The 22,161-nt window shown below is 44.3% G+C and overlaps 2 protein-coding genes across 2 annotated transcripts in view; one reads left to right on the top strand and one right to left on the bottom strand.

Moving 5' to 3' along the window:
* Positions 1-4,751, top strand: part of recql4 (RecQ helicase-like 4) — a 56,104-nt gene extending 51,353 nt beyond the window's left edge. The window contains exons 22-24 of the mRNA XM_080183350.1: positions 451-610; positions 1,448-1,556; positions 3,493-4,751. Coding sequence (XP_080039476.1) covers positions 451-610; positions 1,448-1,556; positions 3,493-3,614 — 391 coding nt within the window. The 3' untranslated portion in view covers positions 3,615-4,751. The remainder of the gene's footprint in view (positions 1-450; positions 611-1,447; positions 1,557-3,492) is intronic.
* Positions 4,752-8,900: 4,149 nt separating this feature from the next.
* LOC145338945 (myosin-1-like) lies at positions 8,901-21,204 on the bottom strand. Its single transcript, XM_080183349.1, has 5 exons — positions 21,038-21,204; positions 18,684-18,788; positions 15,126-15,221; positions 13,977-14,111; positions 8,901-9,857 (listed from the first exon to the last, which is right to left on the bottom strand). Exons 1-5 carry the CDS (start codon positions 21,125-21,127, stop codon positions 9,846-9,848), a joined length of 438 nt encoding a protein of 145 aa, XP_080039475.1. The 5' UTR covers positions 21,128-21,204; the 3' UTR covers positions 8,901-9,845.
* Between the last annotated feature and the right edge of the window lie 957 nt (positions 21,205-22,161).

Genomic DNA, 22,161 nt, shown 5'->3' with positions numbered 1-22,161 from the left:
CTCACCAGCTGACATAGAATTATAGAATCCCTAAAGTGCAGAAGTAGGCTAATCGAGCCTGCACCAATAATAATCCCACTCAGGCCCTATCCCCAAACCTCACGTATTTACCTGCTCGTCCCCCTGTCGGTAAGGGGCAACTTAGCGTGGCTACTCAACCTAACCTGCACATCTTTGGAGTGTGGGAGAAAACTGGAGCACCTGGAGGAAACCCACACAGAGACAGGGAGAACGTGCAGACTCTGCACAGTGACCCAAGGATGGAATTGAACCTGGGTCCCTGGCACTGTGAGGCAGCAGTGCTAACCACTGTGCCACTGTACCACCTTTTCATACAAATAACTCTTAAAGTTGGGGTGTGTCCAGGAGCGTACTCTCCGTTAAAGTTAGACATATGACATTCTTTAAACTGATTCAAATAAAAAGACTCTATCTCTCTCTGTCTTCCAGTGTGGCCTTTAAAAACTGCAGCATCTGTGCAGATGCGGTTTCCGTGGAGAGGAGCTCCTGCTTAAAACAGCTGCTAAAGGACTATTTTAACCAAAAGAACGACCAGAGTTACAGCACAAATTGCCAAGAACAAGAGGAGGATGAGCTGAACAGAGTGAAGGTTTTTTCAGATTTGTGGCCTTTGTAGGTGCTGCTCGATGTGTAAAAAGGAGCTGGTTAAACAGTGTGTCTCTGACTGTTAGGAGTTGGCTCTCTGTGTCTAACTACCTTGTGATGAAGATATTGGCATAAGCAGCATTTCAAATTGCAGTGAATGTTCTGACAGCTAACTGGTAGGCAGTGGGCTTGGGATTTACAGTGGGAGTTTCAACAAAGGCTGTTTAAATGGGGTCCCTACAGATTACAGCAAACAGACCTTATGATCAGAGTTAGTTTTGTCCGAATAAAAGCAAGAAATTGTACTCAGTGGAAGATATCCAAATAACGCACAGTGTACATAACATCAACCCCAGTCACTTCTGGGTGTGACTGACAGGGGGATTGCCCAATCATCTCCACTGTGACCAAGACTCTTTATTTTAAAGTTTATTTATTAATGTCACAAGCCTAGGCTTGCATTAACACTGCAGTGAAATTACTGTGAAAATCCCCTAGTCACCACACTCCTGCGCCTGTTTGGGTACACTGAGGGAGAATTTAGCACCGCCAGTGCACCTAAGCAGCATGCATTTTGGACTGTGGGAGGAAACCGGAGCACCCGGAGGAAACCCACGCAGATACAGGGAGAACGTGTAAACTCCACACTGACAGTGATCAAAGCTGGGAACTGAACTCAGGTCCCTGGCGCTGAGGCAGCAGTGCTAACCGCTGTGCTACCGTGTCACCCTAGTACTAGTACTGTCACTCTGTGTGGTGTGCCCCTTTTTATATAAAAAAAAACTCTCAAGGAAGGGAAGGTATTTGTACAACATCACCCAATGATGCCTCTCTGTTTCAGATGAAGGACTGGGAGAGTGCCATCCGAGCTGATATCTGTCAGTTCTTATGTATTCGCCATGATGAAAAATTCTCGGGCAGAGCAATCGCAAGAATATTTCATGGTATCGGTAAGGCGCTGGAATTAATATTTTGTGTATTAAAACTTCTATTTCCATTGTTTCAATTCTCAGACCCGGTGAAATTTGTACTGCCACTTACTGTTTCTAGCCAGTTTCTCTGCTCTCCCTTCCCTTTACTTTTTCAGACACACTTGGTGTAAGTTGTGATTAAATAAAATGAGTCCTAGACCCAACTATTTTCAGCTGCTCATCAATGACCTTCCCTCTTTCGTAAGGTCAGAAATGGGGATGTGTTCCGCAACGTTCAACACCATTTGCAATTTCTTGGATGCTGAAGCAGTCCATGTCCAAAAGCAGCAAGAACTGGACAACTTCCAGGTTTGGGCTGATAAGTAGCGAGTAATATTCAGACAAATGCCAGGCAAAGAGCATCTCAAGCAAAAGAGAATGTCGACTTATTATGGGTTACCTTTAACCAGAAACTGAAATGGACTAACCACATAAATACCATGGCTACAGGAGCAGGTCAGATGCTGAGAATTGTGCTGAGTACCTCACCCACTGACTCCCCAAAGCCTGTCCATTATCTGCAAGGAAAAACTCAAGTATGATTGAATGCTCCACTTGCTAACGTGAATGAAGGCCCAACAACACTCAAGTTCAATAGCATCCAGAACAAAGTATCCCACTTGAACGGCAAACCTGTGACCACCACCACAGGGATGGGAAGTTGGGCATGTTGGAGGAGTGGACCAGGGTGTCACAGGAGCAGTCCCTGCAGAGTACTGACAGGGGGCTGGGGTAATGGGATTTAAGGGGAAGATGTTTCATGGCAGCATTGTGCTGGAGTTTGCAGAGGATGTTCCTACAAATGTGGAGGGTAGTGGGGTGAAAAGTGAGGAGAAAGGAGACCCTATCATGTTTTGGGAGGGAGGGGCAGAGGTGTGGGAAAGATCAAACCCGCTTGAGTGCCCTGTCAATCAAAGCAGGGGAAACCTTAGTTAAGTATAAAAGCAAACGTCAGAAATGGCATTCTCAAAGGTGACATTCTTGGGACAGACGGGATGGAGATGGAGAAACTGGAGAAAGAGACGGGAGTTCTTACAGGGAGTGGTGTGTGAGGAGCTGTAGTCGAGCTAACTGTGGGTTAGTAATGATTATTGGTGGTCAGTCTATCACAGAAAATGGATACAGAGAGGTCAAGGAAGGGATGGGAAGTGCCAGAGATGGACCAGGAGAAGAGGGGTGGAAACTGGAAGCAAAATCGACAAATTTTTCCAGGTCCTGACAAAAACGTGAGGCGGCAACAATATAGCCATCAATGTACTGAAGAGTTACGGGAGGGAGATGGCATAGGACTGGATCAAGGAATATTCCACATACTGCATAAAAAGACAAGCATATCGTGGGTAACTATAGCCTTTTATTTGGAGAAAGTGAGATAAGTTAAAGGAGAAATTGTTGATTGGGAAGCTTTTTGTTTTCATTGCTAGTTATTCTGATAGCATTAAAAGTTGATCTCAAAGTAGGATTGGAGTCGTGGTGTTTTCCTTGTCTGAAGAGAACTAATGAAGCAGTTGGGTTTTCAGTTGCACTCCAGCAGCCTTCATTATCATCTTCTGGTGTTAACCCATAAATGATTAGATTTAATTCATTCATTTTCACATTCTTGTGATGATGGGGATCTCTGGGTTTAATACGATAGGCACTTTAGCTCAGCTATTCTCGTAGGGTACAATCACTTACCTTAGCATCGATCATTTATTGACATGCCTGGCATTCCCATTATCGCCATCTGAGTGCCCTGTTGACACTGTGTGGGCGTGTTTAGTGTGCGCTTGCGTCCCCTGCCAGGGTTTTTACGCAAAGGATTCATTCAGAGCTAAAGTTTGCTTCATTGTTTTGGATTTCTTATCTGATAATCAGCCGTTCAATATTTTCTGTAAATGGAGTAATACTCTCCTGACCTTTTCCTCACACCCAGAGAGCCCGTGTTATCCAGCTAAGGTTTATGGACGTGATCGGCGATTCTGGCGGAAATATCTCCACTTTGACTTCAATGAGATAATGCGGATGGCAACGGAGGAAATTATCAGAATGAAATAGTGAGTTTTGACAGTGGGCGACCTGGGTGCAATGTGTGACTCCCGTGATACCATTAGTGTTGTAGTTGTCTCTAAACGAGGATGACTTCAACATCTTTGATGAAGACACCAATCTTTTAGCATTGTATTGGTCTGACATGGTTCTGATATTATGGGCTTATCCTCTGCAAACTGTGATGTCCAGATGTGATTTGGGGCTGCCTCAGGTGTGGGACATTGACTCAGCTGGATTTCAGAACTGTCATTGTTTTTTTGTCTTTGGAAGCATGAGAATGTTACTCGGGAGCAGTGATAACTCAACTTCTGAGTAGCAAGAGAAGGGATCCTGTTGAAATAGAACTTGTGAATAAATCCTTGGTCCCTGTACTGAAAAGCTGGCATCTGCTGGGCAAACCCTGCGTACAGTGATAGGGTTAAAAACCCGAACCATGTCACATTGATAACAGGGCGTAGAAGGGACCCGAAAATATGCTGGGATCTTTCACAAACATTGAATCATAAAGCACTTTGTCATCACTTGTCAGCTACTTTAGTAACTGTTTCTGATCAATGGTTCCTGCTGTGCAGGAACCACAGAACAAATGTAGACCAATCAAACTAAATACTGATTCACAGCAAGATCATCATCTGTGATGGTCGGTAAACTAAACCACCCGAGCTGGATATTGTTATCAGTGACATTCTCCTAAAGTGCTGCTTTCACTTTCTAGCTATTAATGGTCATACTGTATTTATAAATGTTTTTAATTTCTTTAACTTTTGTATTCCCCCCATCTTTTTTATAAATCTGTGAAACATTAAGATATTTGGCAACTTTTAGTCTTTAAATCAAGTTTTCTATGTTTGTAATGAGGGCCTGATGTCATTTTTCACACTGCCTTTTTTGAATGATATTTGAGGATAAATTAATAAGTCATTGGAAACCAGGAGAAATTTAGCAGTTCTTCCAATTGTGGTTAGTAATTCAGTTAGCTCCTTTGAAACAGCCTTCTCTACTCTTGTGACCCCACAGGGGTTATCTTGCACTGGTTATTGAACGAGGCTGTCTATCTGGGAGTTTCCCAGAAGTATCTCAGTGTTCACAGTTCATGATTGTGTCCACAGACTGACTTGTACATTTGTATTAAATTAGAAATTGTTTTAGAGCTCTAAATCTTTGAAGTAATTGTTTTGTACTTTTTAAGTTTTTAATTGCAAATAAAGATTTGCTTTGAGAAAGCAACATTCTCTCCACATCTTGTATCCTTCTATTTTTATTGCAGGACATTAGTATTGTGGGGGGGGAAAGCAATGCAGAAATAAATCGTGCAACACCAAATGTTTTGACTCATTAGGGTGAGTTGTTCCAACATTTCGGGCTACCTCAAGAGCCATCTCAAACAGGCTACAGTCACACCAGTGTCGAGGTCAATCATTATATCAGTGGGGAGGAGCTGTACAAGGTGGGGCTGGATATAAGAACATAAGAAATAGGAGCAGGAGTAGGCCATCTAGCCCTTCGAGCCTGCCCCGCCATTCAATAAGATCATGGCTGATCTGTCGTGGCTCAGTTCCACATTCCCGCCCTCTCCCCATAACCCTTAATCCCCTCGCTTATCAAAAACCCATCAACCCGCGTCTTAAAAATATTTAGCGAGGCAGCCTCCACCACCTCAACGGGCAGAGAATTCCAGAGATTCACCACCCTTTGAGTGAAGAAGTTCCTCCTCAACTCCGTTCTAAACCGCCCCCCCCCCCCCTTTATCTTGAGGCTGTGCCCTCTAGTCCTACTGTCCTTTCTGAGCGGGAAGAGTCTCTCCACCTCTATCCTATCCATCCCATTCATCATCTTATACATCTCAATGAGATCTCCCCTCATTCTTCTAAACTCTAACGAGTACAAGCCTAGTTTATTCAGCCTCTCCTCATAGCTCAACCCCCTCAACTCCGGTATCAGCCTAGTAAACCTCCTCTGCACTCCCTCCAAGACCAGAGTTGACTGAATTCATGTTGCTGAGTTATCCATGTGTTGTCTGTGCTTCAGATGATTTTAAGTAGGCAGTCTCAACAGAATTAAAATCCAACCGGTTTATTTGGAATCACGAGCTTTCAGAGCCCTGCTCCTTCACTTGATAAAGGTGCCCTGAAAGCTCATGATTCCAAATAAACCCGTTGGACTTTAACATGGTGTTGTGTGACTTTCTTACTGTGCCCACCCCAGTCCAACACTGGCATCTCGCTATCATATGATTTTGTCTAGGCTAATGCCATTGGTAATGCGATTGCTGGTTCTTCAACTGAGCTAAATTGGTGTGGTTGAAAGAAAAAACTTGCAATGGTGTCATTCACAGCAGCCTCAGCATGTCCAATAATGTTTTCCAGCTGTGTAAGCACTTCTGAAATATAGTCAATGTTAAAATATAAAAAATTTGGAAACCAGTTTGCACACAGCAAACTCCTACAGTGAGGCGATGACCAGATAATCTGTTTTACTAATGTTGTTGAGGGTAAAAAGTTGACAAGGAGGACTCCTCTGATGTCCCTTAAATAGTATTTTGGGATCTTTTACATTTGGTATTTCACGTAGGGCCTCAATTATTGCAAAGCTGGCTTGATGTCGTCTACTCCTGGACCCACTTCTTCTTAACATCTCTCCTGAGGGACCATGGCACTGGAGGAGCCAGCCTGAATTCTGTGTTCAAGTCACTGGAGTAAGACTTAAACCCACAACTTTATAGCTCGGAGATTTGTGACCATTACTGTCCGTATTGTTGAAATATTCATGACTCAAATAGTATAGCTCCACCTGATCCTTCAAATCACAAGCTGCTCGGAGACTCAGACATGGCAGCAAGGCAGAACGGCAGCAACAGGGAAAGGAAAGGGACGCCAACCTGGGGCTTCAAGGTCTACTCATCCTTCACGGCAGCACGCCCCCACTGCAAAAGAACTTGTGGATCCAGGATTGGGCTGTTCAGTCATCTGAAGACTCGTCAAACCTGATAGACATTGTGCTCAATTTTGAGGGCTTGTTGGTCCATTCATCCCTTTGAACAGATAATGGGATGGTGCTGATATGAATTTTAAAATGATTTTCTTTTATTGAACAGAACTTAAATGAAAAGAAAAAGCAAAGCGAACTTGGAGGCTGGCTTCTAAGCAGGCCAATCCCTGTACTGAATTTTTAACAGGATCTTGATTCTGAACTGAAAATGCACATAAAATCCACAATAGAGCTCAACCTTTGTCTCGTTATTGTAAGTATCCTTTGCAGACTGTCTCTGTCTAGGAAAACAAGTTTTAGCAGCTGTTAAGAAAAATTTTTTTTTGTCTACATTGTGCACCCTTTAGGAATGCAGTCAATTTTTAGCTAAGCCAGCATGCCTTCTGAGTTTTAGATGGTAGTCAAGTGTTAGTTAATCCCCTACAGTCTAGCATTTAAATGTAATAGCAAGGCAGAAATATCTTAAAATGAAGTCTTTGCATAGGTTGAGGCAAACCGGGCTAAACGTACGTGGGATCTCTCTGAGACCACCGACAACAATAGTCCAAAGATCAGTAGTTAACCTGTGTAGGCCTTTTGGAGGTTCTGATGTGGAATTTACAACCCCATAACCTCGGACTATACATTTCAATTTAAACTGATTGTGATACATTTGTTGAAAATTAATGGATTCACCAATTAATTTTGAGCAGTATGTTGCACCCCTGATTTTAATTGCTATGCCACTGTGACTATGTGTTCAGCATAGCAACACAATGGCACACTGGCTAACACTGCTGTCTCAGTGCCAGGTTCAATCCTGGCCTTGGGTGACTGTGTGGATTTTCCCTGTGTCTGCATAAGTTTCTTCTGGGTGCTCTATTTTCCTCCACCTGTAGGTTAGATGGATTAGCCATGGGAAATTGCACCGTAGTGTTCAAAGATATGCTGATTTTAAGTGGTGTGGGGTTACAGGGATAGGGTGGGCCTGGGTAAGATGCTCTTTTGGAGAGTTAGTGTAGACTTGATGGGCTGCACTGGTGGGGGTGGAGGAGAAGAGAGTTACCTAACCATTCTATAAAACTCTGATTTTGCTTGGAATCTACCTCTTTAACCAAGTTTGCTTTTCTTCCCTAATACCTCCTCTTGTGGTTGGGTTTCTGATTTTGCTCATGATGCTCCCGTGAAAAGCTTGAGGGTGTTTTTATCATGTTAAAGGTGCCGTATGTAACTTATAAAAAAAAACTATTGGAAATGTGTAACTGGTTACACAGTAGCTGAAAGTCCTGGTTGTGACCTGTCATTAACTGGCGAAAGGGAAATGAGGCTAAATGTAATTAGGGTATGGAAGGCTCTGCCTGAGTCCGTGGTGCAATCAAAGTGTTCAAGAGGGAAATTAGTCTGTTGGCTTATAAGGCAGAATGTGCAGGGAGGAGATGGGAGAACGGCACTGTGAATTTTCATTCAGAAAGCTGGTGGGGTTTCCATCCACATCGATGGACGTTTGTCCAGCCTGCCACATTTACCAGCCCTGCTGCTGGGCTAGAACATTCCATTAGTTGGGCAGAGTGGCCATCACCTGCACCATAACAAATCTGTGATTTTGAGAACAGGTTTGATTGCAATGTTTTGTTTCACTTTCTTTAGCTTGGGCTATTGTAAACATTTTTACCTTTTTGTAAACATTTGCTCTCTAAGGTGAGGGAAGTTATTTTCCCAATTCTGTACCCAGATCAGATATACTCAGGCACCCCTCTCTCCTCCCTCACCCAAAGACACTGAATTACTGGGACGTATTAGTGGAACTTGTATTCTCACAAGGGAAGGGCAGTCCTGTAACAAGCAAGGAAAGGATGTGCATTGATATGGCTTTCACATCCTCTCATCACTTGTAACACAGCAATTAATCAGTTAATCTGATGGAGGATATTGGTGGAGGGATAAACATTGGCCAAAATGTAGAAGTCAACTCTTTAAACAGTGGCACCTTTACTATCTACAGTACCTCAGGCAATGGCAGATGAGGACAGCCTGATTTTAAACACTGTGAAAGATAACATTTGTAATAATGCCCTGATCCTTTGGAACTGGGACAGCCTGGCAGAAGTCTCTTAGAACATAGAACATTACAACACAGTACAGGCCCTTCGACCCTCGATGTTGTGCTGACCAGTGGAACCAACCCTCTAACCTAAACTATCTCAATGTTATCCATTTGCCTATCCACTGACCATTTGAACGCCCTTAAAGTTGGTGCAGGCAACTGCATTCCATGCCCTTACTACCCTCTGAGTAAAGAACCTACCTCTGACATCCGTCCTATAATTACCACCCTTTAATTTGAAGCTATGTCCTCTCTCAATGAGTGTTTGGATCTTACTACCTCCTGACTCTGAAATGTGCTACCAATGAGCCACTGTCAGAGATCCTGGGTATCAGCAACCTTCAGCACTCTTAGTCGACTTGAGTACAAATAGCGCTAGACACCATGCGTAATCTGATGTGAGGCCTTTAATGACTCGTGCACAAGGGGAAACCAGCTTGCAATCGTCCCGCAAGGGTTTCTGAAGTCACAAACAACTTAGCAATTATAGTTGATTACAGCAAACCAGAAACAAAGCAGTTTTTCTCATCCTCCTTTTTGTATACATATTCACCAATTAAATCCTGGGTTTTTGCCCTTTCTCATTCGATGAAAAACTAACTTCTGCTAATCCTTCATTTGCATAGCCAAAAAGCAGAATGTTATGGGGACTACACAGATGAAGATTAGCCCGTTCATGCTGAAATAGCAGACACTGACCCCTTTTGAAGGTCTGTAAGCTTTTCTTTACTACTGTACAGAAAATGCATAAAACTTTAGCTTCTGCACAATTTAACTTCCAAACATGAAACTTCAATCTGAACATTTTTTAACTTCTACACCACAGCTGAGCAGGTGTGTGTTTTCCTGATTGGGCAGAGTTGTGTGAAATACTAAAACAGCCTATACCCGGGAGAGGCAATCACATTCAGCACACGTGGTTGAAAGAACCAGCGTTTGTCATCTTTTTTGATTTTTTTTGAACAACAGTTCAAGTATTTAAAGTAACTCTTGCAATCTATTAGCAAAAACCAAGGTCTCCCCTTCCCCCAGTGATCTATGATTTTAAAGCAAGGGAATAATATCTCCAGCAGGATCTCTGTGACTTGCAGTCGAGGCTAGTATTTCAGGGTAAGCAACACATGGCAGTTCCCAGCCAGTCATGAAGCCATGTTGCACTCACTCCATCAGCTGCTACCCTAGAAGTGACGATAAAATTAAAGTTTATTTTGCAATTCATCTGTCACCTTTTTGACCCAGATACATACATGCAAAGGAAATCTTGGCATTTATAGCTAAAGGAATCAAATATAAAAGTAGTGAAGTATTTGCTGCTACTGTATAGAAGTATTAGTGAGACCACAGTCAGAATTTTGTGCACGGTTTTGGTCCCCTTATTTAAGGAAGGATGTAGTTGCATTAGAGGCAGTTCGGGGGAGGTTCACTGGATTGATCCCAGAGATGAGGGGTTTGTCTTTCGAAGAGAGATTGGGCAGTTTAGGCCTATGCTGTAGAGGTTAGAAGAATGAGGAGAGATCTAATTGAGATGTAAAAGATGATAAGGCACTCAAAGCTTGTGCTGTCAAGTGAACCTGTTGGACTTTAACCTGGTGTTGTGAGACTTCTTACTGTGCTTACCCCAGTCCAATGCCAGCATCTCTACAGAAGCCAGAGGGTAGTTTTAGAGGGTTGTTTTTCAAACTGGAGACCTGTGACCAGCAGTGTGCCTCAGAGATCGGTGCTGGGTCCACTGTTATTTGTCATTTATATTAATCATTTGGATGATAATACAGGAGGCATGGTTAGTAAGTTTGCAGATGACATCAAGACTGGTGGCATAGTGGCCAGTGAAGAAGGTTATCTTGGATTACAACAGGATCTTGATCAATTGGGCCAGTGGGCTGACGAATGGCAGATGGAGTTTAATTTAGATAAATGCGAGGTGATGCATTTTGGTAGATTGAACCAGAGTAGGACTTGCTCTGTTAGTGGTAAGGCTTTGGGCAGAGTTATTGAACAAAGAGATTGAGGTGTACAGGTTCATAGCTCCTTGAAAGTGGAGTCACAGGTGGACAGAGTGGTGAAGAAGGCATTCAGCATGCTGGGTTTCATCGATCAGAACGTTGAATACAGGAGTTGGGACGTCTTGCCGAAGTTGTACAAGACATTGGTAAGGCCAAACTTGGAATACTGTATAAGTTCTGGTCACCCTATTATATGAAGGATATCATTAAACTAGAAAGAGTGCAGAAGAGATTTACTGGGATGCTACCAGGACTTGATGGTTTGAATTATAAGGAGAGGCTGGATAGATTGGGACTTTTCTTTCTAGAGCATAGAAGGCTGAGGGGTGATCTTGTAGAGGTCTATAAAATAATGAGGGGTATAGATAAAGTAGATAGTCAATATCTTTTCCCAAAGGTAGGGGAGTCTAAAACTAGAGGGCATAGATTTAAGATGAAAGGGGAAAGATACAAAAGGGTCCAGAAGGGCAATTTTTTCACACAGGGTGCTGAGTGTCTGGAATAAGCTGCCAGAGGCCGTAGTAGAGGCAGGTACAATTTTGTCTTTTAAGAAGTGTTTATACGGTTACATGGGTAAGATGGGTTTAGAGGGATATGGGTCAAATATAGGCAGTTGGGACTAGCATATGGGTTTTTAAAAAGGGTGGCATGGACAAGTTGGGCCAAAGGGCCTGTTTCCATGCTGTAAACCTCTATGACTGGGTTGACTGGGACTTGTTTCTCTGGAGCATGGGAGGCTTAGGGGTATTCTTCTAGAGGTCTATAAAATAATGAGGGGCATAGATGAGCCAGTTGGTCAACATCTTTTCCCAAAGGTAGGGGAGTCGAAAACCAGAGGGCTTAGGTTTAAGTTGAGAGGGGAGAGATGCAAAAGGGTCCAGAGGAATAGTTTTTTCACGGAGGGTGAATGGGTAAGATGGGTATAGAGAAACATGGGCAATTGGGACTAGCTTAGTGGTTTAAAAAAAAGGCAGCATGGACAAGTTGGGCTGAAGGGCCTGTTTCATGCTATAAACCACCATGACAAAGTGGACATGGAGTGGATGTTTCCTCTTGTATGGCAATCCAGAACAAGAGGTCAGAGTTTTAGGATTACAGGTGGCAGAATGAAAATAGAAATGAGGGTGGTCAGTTTGTGGAATTCACTACATAAGAAATAGGAGCAGGAGTAGGCCATCCAGCCCCTCGAGCCTGCCTCGCCATTCAATAAGATCATGGCTGATCTGAAGTGGCTCAGTTCCATATTCCCGCCCTCTCCCCATAACCCTTAATCCCCTTGCCTACCAAAAACCTATCTACCCGCGTCTTAAATATATTCAGTGAGGAAGCCTCTACCACTTCAACGGGCAGAGAATTCCAGAGATTCACCACCCTTTGAGTGAAGAAGTTCCTCCTCAACTCCGTTCTAAACTGCACCCCCCCCTTATCTTGAGGCTGCGCCCTCTAGTCCTGCTGTCATTTCTGAGCGGGAAGAACCTCTCCACCTCTACCCTATCCATCCCCTTCATCATCTTATACGTCTCAATAAGATCCCCCCCCTTGTCCTTCTAAACTCCAACGAGTACAAGCCCAGTCTATTCAGCCTCTCTTCATAATTCAACCCCCTCAACTCCGGTATCAGCCTAGTGAACCTCCTCTGCACTCCCTCAAGGCCAAAATCTTCTTATGCAAATGCGGCGACCAAAACTGCACACAGTATTCCAGCTGCGGCTTCACCAGTGCCCTGTACAGTTGTAGCAAGACCTCCCTACTTTTATATTCAATCCCCCTCGCTATGAAGGCCAGCATCCCATTTGCCTTCCTGATCACCTGCTGCACCTGTAGACTGGGTTTTTGCGATTCGTGCACAAGGACCTCCAGGTCCCTCTGCACCGTAGCATGCTGCAGCTTTTCACCCTTTAAATAGTAATCCCTCCTACTATTATTCCTGCCAAAGTGGATAACCTCACACTTGCCAACATTGTATTCCATCTGCCAGGTCCTCGCCCACTCGCTCAGCCTATCTAGATCCCTCTGCAGACTTTCTACCCCCTCCGCACAATTTGCTTTTCCACTTATCTTTGTGTCATCAGCAAATTTTGACACCCTCTACTCAGCTCCCTCCTCCAGATCATCTATATAAATGGTAAATAGCTGAGGCCCGAGCACCGATCCCTGGGGCACTCCACTAGTCACCAACCGCCAATCAGATTAGCACCCATTGATACCTACTCTCTGCCTCCTATTTGACAGCCAATCCTCTATCCACGCTAACACCTTACCCCCAACTCCATGCCCCCTAACCTTCTGTAACAACCTTTTGTGCAATACCTTATCAAACGCCTTCTGAAAATTGAGAAACACCACATCCACCAGTTCCCCTCTATCCACCGCACCAGACACATACCCCAGAGCATGGAGTGTGCTGGGACTTTGACTAAATTTATGGAAGAGTTGGACAGATTTTCATTAGCAAGGGTTGGGAGGACTGTGGTGAATGGACAGGGAAGTGACGTTGATGCTGAGATGAGATCAGCCATGATCGTAAGAAGTCTCACACCACCAGGTTAAAGTCCAACATGTTTATTTGGAATCACGAGCTTTCAGAGTGCTGCTCCTTCCTTAGGTGAGTGCTCCAAAAGCTCGTGATTCCAAATAAACCTGTTGGACTTCAACCTGGTGTTGAGATTTCTTGCTGTGCCCACCCCAGTCCAGCGCCAGCATCTCCTCATCATCTATTAAATGGTGGAGTGGGCTTGAGGGGGTGAGTTGCCTACTCCTGGTTATGTAAATATGCTGGTAGCCTTACTCGTTTGCCAGCCTCCTGTTTAGATATCAAGTGGTTAAAAAATTACATCCTAGGATTTTCTGTCCACCATCCTTACATCAGGTTGTCGTGATATTTTGGCCTTGCTGATACCAACAATTCCTTTTCAATTTTTCCATGTCCACTGCGTATGTTTTAGTTGTAGCCTCTGGTTACCAGGTGCCAGTGTGGACTGATATTCAAAAGTCTCTCAATTCTGACCATCCTGAATATTAAAAACATTTTCAAGAAGCATCTCGATGAGCATTCGTGATTATGGACTGGGAAATGAGATTAGAATAGATGTGTGCTTGATGGTTGACACAGATATGATGGGCTGAAGGGCCTCTTTAGTGCTGTAAAACTCTAAGGGTGAGATTTTCCAGTTACCCTCACCCCACAACCAGACTGTTGCATGGTCTGGCCCCCGTTTTCCCCCCTCCCACCTGCTACAATTCCCGTGGAAATTTCCCCTCTAAGAATCTAAAATCTACTTTTCACTTCTTTACCTGGGCCGAGAACTGTATTGCCTTTGGCCGCAGCTTGTTCACTTGAGATTCTGCTTCCTCCGCACGCTCCTGTGCATTTTGCAGCTCGTGCTGCGCCTTGCGGAACTTGGAGAGGTTAACGTTGGCCTGTTCCTCCTGCAGCCAGGGAAACGTACAGCTCGCATCGTTATCTAGTCATGTCTGCGATCTGGTAAGCAGATCTCTGCTTGACGCACTCACAAGTTACACCTTGCTGAACATGGCCTTGTTTCAGTTCATCCTCTCTGAATACAAGGATGCTTTGTGCTTACTGAATAAAATATACCCAATCTACACACAGTGGAAGGCTGGACTAACAGTGCACACACAGATATTTTCCTAGTTTATCATATTAAATTTTATATAGAGAAAAATATCTTTATCAGTAGCAATTCTGAGTGTTTGATATTGCTAGCATAGACAGATGATAGGAAAATGTCAATCTTAATACCCTCCTGATAGGTAACTCACAAATGATTCATTGTCCTGTCAACTTGCAGACTAAATCTTGAACATCTTCTGAGCCTGACATGCAACACTTAATGCCTAACAGACCCTCACCTAAGAAAGGATCACTGCTCCAATAGTCAAAGGGGTCATCAGGCAAAGGTTAATCACTGCCAGAGTAAAGATTACTCTGTTACCCTGCGAGTACCTGAGTTGAGATTACGCACTGCCCACGAGTACTCGTTGCAATTACTCACTGCCCATGAGTACCTTGCGGTGAGATAGGAGAGGCAATGGCCTAGTTGTACTATCGTGAGACTATTTATCCAGACGCTCAGCTAATGTTCTGGGGACCAGGGTTTGAATCCTGCCACAGCAGAAGGTGAAATTTGAATTCAATAAAAAAAAATCTGGAATTGAGAACCCACTGATGACCATGAAACCGTTGTCGATTATTGGAAAACCCCAGCTCATTCACTAATGTTCTTTAAGGAAGAAAATCTGCCATCTTTACTCAGTCAGGCCTACATGGGACCCCAGATCCATAGCAACGTGGTTGATTCTTAACTGTCCTTGGGTAACTAGGGAATGGCTGTTGATGCTGGCCAGCCAGCGATGCCTATGTTGCATGAATAAATAAAAAATATCACTCTGCCTGCTCGTACCCAAGCTGAGAATACTCACTGCTTGCTCAGTTTGCTGTTTGTAGTTCTTGATCCTCAGATCCATTTGATCAATGATTTCCTGCATCCTTTTCAAATTCTTTTGATCTTCTTCAGACTGTTGAAAAATATAATTGATTTTTGTGAAAAATTAAAATCTTTTGGAAGAATAAGCTCTCGCGTTTCATTATAGATTGCAATGTAATGACTGGGGACTTTATTGAGACACTCTTTTTGCCCAGTCAGGCAATGTACCCCCACAGTTACACTGTGGGTGGGATTTTCTAGCCTTCCCCGCTCCCACAGGCAAGAGCTAGAGGTTCTGCCAAAGGCACAGACAGCAGCAGAGGCGTATAAAACTCTGGAGACGTTGGCAGAAGCGGAGGATCCCTCAGTCCTATGACACCACTCCATTGGCAAGCTACCTCCATTGTGGGAAATGGGCCGGGGGAGCAGAGTTGGAAAGTCCCATCTTGTCAGTTCAGCTACCACAGAAAGGAGTCTGATATCTTTATTTTTAAACATTCCATGTTATTGAATTTTCAGTACAGGTGACAACATTAAACCAGCAGAGTGAAAGAAGAGGCAGGCAGCTAAGATAAAAGCAATTAAAAATCCACTATAGGCATCTTAATTGTAAGAGGAGGACAGATTTGGGATAAGCAAAGGGATTTATATGTGGGACTGAATTATTACATGAATACTTTGCAATCTGCCTTTGGCAGCATCTTCTTCCTTGGTAAAGTCATCAGAGGTAGTTGAGACGTTGGATAGGTCAGGACTTGTTAAAAAGCTTGCCTGTACACGAAGCTGATAAGTCACCAGAACCGGGTGGGATACATCAAAAGATGCTGAGATAAGTAACGGGTGAAATTGTAGAGGCTGGAAAGCTTCCAGTCCTCCTCAGCTGCAGGAGTGGTGTCATAGGACTGAGAATTCTGAGCATTAAGTTTAAATTTGTTTATTAGTGTCGCAAGTAGGCTTACATTAACACAGCAGTGAAGTTACTGTGAAAATCCCCTAGTCGCCTCACTTCAGCGCCTGTTCAGGCACACTAAGGGAAAATTTATCATGGCCAATGTATGTAATCAGTACATCTTTTAAACTGTGGGAGGAAACCCAAGCAGACATGGGGAAAATGTGCAAACTCTGTGCAGAGAGTGATCGAAGCTGGAAATCAAAGCCAGATCCCTGGCGCTGAGGGGCAGCATTGCTAACCACTGTGCCACCATGCTGCCCACACACCCAGCAACAGCACAGTATTCGGTTTATAACCTGGGACAAAGTGATTAGTAACTGTTTTAAAGATGTAACCTTTCAAGCAATATAGGTGTTGCTGACAAGTTCAGCATTTGTTGTCCATCCCTAATTGTTCTTGAAGTGGGTGGCCTGTGTGGATCTGGAGTTACCTGTAGGCCAGAGTGGGTAAGGATAGTAGATTTCAAAGAATCATAGAACCCCCAATAGTGCAGAAGGAGGCTATTCTGCCCATCGAGTCTGCACCGACAACAATCCCACCCAGGCCCTATCCCTGTAAACCCGGGTAATTACTGTGCTAATTACCACAGCTAATCCACCTAACCTGCACATCTTTGGACCGTGGGAGGAAACCAGAGCACCTGGAAGAAACTTACACAGACACTGGGAGAATGTGCAAACTCCAGACAGTCACCCAAGACTGGAATTGAACCCGGGTCTCTGGTGCTGTAAGGCAGCAGGGCTAGCCACCGTGCCACCCAAACTTCATGGGTCCGGAGTCGATGTTGAGGACTGTCAGGGCAACTCCCTCTTGACTGTATACCACAGTGTTTCCACCTCAGCTAGGCCCCTCCTGCCGGTGGGACCGGAAATATAAGGATGGTAACAGTGGTATCTAGGGTGTTAGCTTTAAGGTATGATTCCATGAAACTGACTGTCAGGCTGTTGTTTGACGAGTTATGAGACAGCTCTCCCAATTTTGATCCTACTCCCAGTTGTTAGGAGGACTTTGCAGGTTTGATAGGGCTGTTTGTTTTCCCATTGCCTCTTCTGAAGCCTAGTTCAGTGCCAGATAGACCATCTGGTTTATTTCTTTGTTGAGGCTTTGTAGTGATTGATACAACTGAGTGTTTTTCAAGGCCACTTCAGAGAGCAGTTAAGAGTCAACCACATTGCTGTGGCTCTAGACTCACGTAAGCCAGACCAGGGGAGGACAGCAGGTTTCATTCTGCAAAGGACATTAGTGAATCAGATGGGTTTTTACAACAGTAGTTTCCTGTCATCAATGGACTCTTAATTCCAGAATTCTATTGAGTTCAAATTTCACCATTTGGTGTGGTGGATCTAGGTTCCGGGACCTGGATTACTAGCCCGGTGAAAAGGCTCTGCTGTATGGGCCTAGTACGTACAAACATTCACTCAGATTTTTATGTGAGAAGATGACTTGCCAACATTCGCTTAAGGACAATTAATGCTGGCATCACCAATAATCACAGAATACTACAGTGTGAAACAGCCATTCAGCCCATCGAGTCCGCACCAACACTTTAGAACCCGAACTCCCACGAAATCCCATCTGCCAGCATTTGACCCATAGCTCTGAATGTTATGGTGTGCCAAGTGCTCATCCGGATACTTTTTAAAGGATGTGAGACATCCCACATCTACCACCTCCCAGGCAGCACATTCCAGATTGTCACCACCCTCTGGGTATAAAAGGTTTTCCTCACATCTCCCCAAACTTCCTGTCCCTCACCTTGAATCCATGTCCCTCTCATGACTGATCCTTCAACTGAAGGGAATTGCTACTCCTTATCCACTCTGTCCATTGCCCCTCACAATCTTGTATACCTCGATCAGGTCGCCCTTCAGTCTTCTGTGCTCCAACAGAAACAGTACTCTAGCTGTGGCCTCACCAAAGTTCTGTAAAACTCCAAGATGACTTTCCTGCTTTTGTAACCTATATCTCGATTGATAAAGGCAGGTGTCCCATCTGCCCTTTGCACCATCCTATTAACATGCCCTTCTGCCTTCAGAGACCTGTGGACTAACACCACAGAACTTCCTCGTGTCCTACCATTCATTGAGTACTTCCTGTCAAATTATTCCTTCCAAAGTGTGTCACCTCCCACTTTTCACACTAAAATCCATCTGCTATTTATCTGCCCTTTTGACCGTTCCATCTATATCTTCTTGTAGCCTAAGACGGTCCACCTCAACCTGGCCAATCATATCCGCAAAGTTGTTTACTGGTTGTTCACATTTAGTGAGTGAATTAATTTTTAAAAATATATTCCCATCCATATGGGCCTGGAGTCACATGGAATATCTTTTTTCTGATAGTAGACTCCATTGTTAACACCACAGAAAGAATCTGGGCACAGAGAGAGACAGAGAGCTGGGACGTGCAGAGTGGAGAGGGACGAGCAGGGTCTGCAGAGAGGGGTAGGGGGTGGGGGGAGGGAAGAGGTTGGTGGTCTGTGGCGTTAGCTACACCATTGGGCAGGTCGTATTATCTTCATGGCAGTTTGTGATGTGTCTTGTGTTGTCTGTCTCACTCTGAACAGCAGAATTGGAGCAAGGTGAAGATAGAGTCTGTTACCTGGAAGCTGAGCTCTTTAACACAACGCTCCTGCTTCCGTATTCCTCTCTGTAACTCCGCGTTTTTCTTCTTCTCAGTGGAAATGTCCTCCTCCAACGCCTGAATCTGCAGTTTGAAAAATCATTCCCACATTTTATTTCAGCTTGCTCACTTGAACCGGCAGCTCAATAACAAATAGAAGTCTCCTGGCCTTTCGGCTGTGAGGTTTTCCAAGTGTGAATGTGTGGAAGTTGCTGGGGAGGTTTTGGGGGAGTGGAGGGTTACATGCACCATGTTAGTATTTAATATACTGAGGACCAGGCTGTGTTTGGGGCCGTTTACTTGTGCCAACATTGGTGCTACTAAAGCCACACACAAACTGTTGATGTGCCATCCTGGAGCCTCACTAGTGAAATAAGTGCACTATTGCTTGTATAATTTATAGATAATAAGCATAATTTTTAGTGGACTCTGAACAGTGGGCACGGGTTTTCCATGTGTGCTGCACAACGAGAACTCACAGACATAAGAGAAAGGAACAGGAGTAAGCATTCGGCTCCTCGAGCCTATTCCAGCATTCAATAAGATCAAGGCTGACCTGATTGTGGCCTTAACCTCACATTTCTGCCTATCCCCAATAATCCCTCATCGATCAAAAATTTGTCTGACTTGGCCCTGTATATATTTAGTGTCCCAGCCTCCTGCTGTCTGGGGGAGAGAATTCCAAACACACTCAGAGAGAGGAAATTCCTCCTCACCTCCTTATTCTCTCTTCCACCTTCGGTCAGGAAAAGGCTACAAAAGTCTGAGGTCATGTACCAACTGACTCCAGAACAGCTTCTTCCCTACTGCTGTCAGACTTTTGAATGGACCTATCTGATATTAAGCTGACCTTTCTCTACACCCTAGCTCTGACTGTAATAGTACATTCTGCACTCTCCTTCTCTGTGAATGGTACGTTTTGTCTGTATAGCACGCAAGAAGCAATACTTTTCATTGTATACTAATACATGTGACAATAATAAAATCAAATTCTTGACTGTACCTGGGTATTAAGGCCTCACACTATGTATTTTTATAAAATAGGTACAGATATCCTCATGGCTAATTTCTATTCCTCTTTTACTGTGTGAGTGTTATTACCCTCCCATGTTTGTGTGTTTGTTTTAAGCTCATTCATGGGACGTGGGCATTGCTGGCTGGGATAGTTACCCATCCCGAATTGTGTGGCTTACTAGGTCATTCCAGAGGGCAGTTAAGAGTCAACCACATCACTGCAGGTCTGGTGTCACAGGTAGACCAGACCAGGTACAGATGGCAGATTTCCTTCCCTAAAGGACATCAGTGAACCAGATGGGTTTTTTACAACAATAGACAATAGTTTCATGGTCATCAGTAGTCTTTTAATTCCAGGATTCTGTTGAATTTAAATTTCATCATCTGCTGTGGTGGGATTTGAACCTAGGTTCCAGGATTACTAGTCCAGTGACAATATCACTGTCTTCCTTTTGTGTCTATAAGATGATGAATGGGATGGATAGGATAGAGGTGGAGAGACTCTTCCCGCTCAGAAAGGACAGTAGGACTAGGGGGCACAGCCTCAAGATAAAGGGAGGGGCGGTTTAGAACGGAGTTGAGGAGGAACTTCTTCACTCTCTGGTGAATCTCTGCCCGTTGAAGTGGTGGAGGCTGCCTCGCTAAATATTTTTAAGACGCGGGTTGATGGGTTTTTGATAAGCGAGGGGATTAAGGGTTACGGGGAGAAAGCGGGAAAGTGGAACTGAGCCACGACAGATCAGCCATGATCTTATTGAATGGCAGGGCAGGCTCGAAGGGCTAGATGGCCTACTCCTGCTCCTATTTCTTATGTTCTTATGTATGCAAATAAACTAACCCTTTGAGTTCATCCTATCTCGATCTGTAATAGTTTTAGACTCCCCAGGCAAAGGGAAACATTCAGCATTTATCCTGTTGGCCCCCTCAGAATCTGATAGATTTCAGCAACATCACCTCATTCTCTCATTTTCAATGGGTATAGGCCTAACCTGCTCAACCTTTCCTCGTAAGATAAACCCCTCAGCCCAGGAATTAGCGAAATGAACCTTCTCTGAACTATCTCCAATCAAGTTTATCCCTCCTTCAGAAAGGAGAATAAAACTGTACGCAATGCTCAAGGTTTGGGCTCACCAATTCCCTGTACAGTTGTAGTGAGACTTGTCTACTTTTATATTCCAACCCCCTCTTAATGAAGGCCCACATTCCATTGCCTTCCTGATTACTGGCTATAACTGCTGATTAACTTAGTGATTCATGTTTGAGAGCTTGGTTTCCATGGAGATTATATAGTGTTAGTTATTCCACTCTGGACATCTCACCCGTGCCTCTGTCTTGTGTAGCTGCTTCTTGCTGCTTTTCAGTGCCCCACTCTCAGCCTCGTCCAGCTGTTCCTGCAGCTCTTTGACCATCAGCTCCAGGTTCTTCTTGGCATGTTCCAGGTTTGAGTTGACTTCCTGTTCTTTGTTCAGCTTCTCGGTCAGTGCCGTAACCTGGACAATGAGAAACACAAGTTAAATACTTAATACTTACGTTAAATACTCCCTGGGTGGCACACTGGTTAGCACTGCTGCCTCATAGCACCAGGAACCCGCTTGGGTCACTGTTTGTGTGGAGACTGCACGTTCTCCCCGTGTCTGCATGGGTTTCCTCCAGTTTCCCCTCCACAATCCAAAAGATGTGCTAGTTGGGTGTGTTGGTCATGCTAAATTCTCCCTCGGTGTACCCAAACAGGCACCGGGAGTGTAGCAACGAGGGGATTTTCACAATATCTTCATTGCAGTGTTAATGTAGGCCTACTTGTGACACGAATAAATAAACTCTAACTCTGAACTGGCCATCTTCCTCACACAGAATACTGGCTGAAGGTGGTGGTGGGGGAGTTGGGTTGCTAACAGTTGAGAGAGGAGGATGGTGGGAGTGAGACAGTATGTGTGGTGACATGAAGCAATTATTACTGCTGAAATATTTCACTCGGTAGTAATATTACTGGACATGTCTCCATGTGTATTAAACTATTGAGACAAACCAGCGAGAAGCAGAGGTTTGTTTGCCCAAACTAGAGAACTTCTTTGAGCCTCAAGGATCCCAACATCTCTCCAGGTTCAGCAAGAACATTTCCCTGAACCGTGAGCCATACAACTGGAATCTTTTTTTTGATTTAGTTTCAGTTTGTTAGATGTAGTGTAGATCAGCATTTGTTAGCCATCCCTGATTGCTCTCGAGGAGGTGGTGGTGAGCTGCCTTCTTGAATCGCTGCAGACCATGTGGAGTAGGTGCACCCACAGTGCTGTTGGGGAGGGAGTTCTGGAATTCTGACCCAGTGACAGTGAAGGAACGGCAATATATTTCCAAGTCAGGACGGTGAGTGATTCGGAGGGGAACTTGTTCCCAGATATCCGCTGCCTTTGTCCTGCTAGAGGGTAGTGATTGTAGGTTTGGAAGA

This window comes from Carcharhinus amblyrhynchos, unplaced genomic scaffold, assembly GCF_965287045.1.
Source record: "Carcharhinus amblyrhynchos unplaced genomic scaffold, sCarAmb.v2.hapA chromosome_261, whole genome shotgun sequence".
Taxonomy (NCBI): domain Eukaryota; kingdom Metazoa; phylum Chordata; class Chondrichthyes; order Carcharhiniformes; family Carcharhinidae; genus Carcharhinus; species Carcharhinus amblyrhynchos.
The sequence above is the reverse complement of the archived record's forward strand: the minus strand, read 5'-3'. Positions and strand labels throughout refer to the sequence as shown.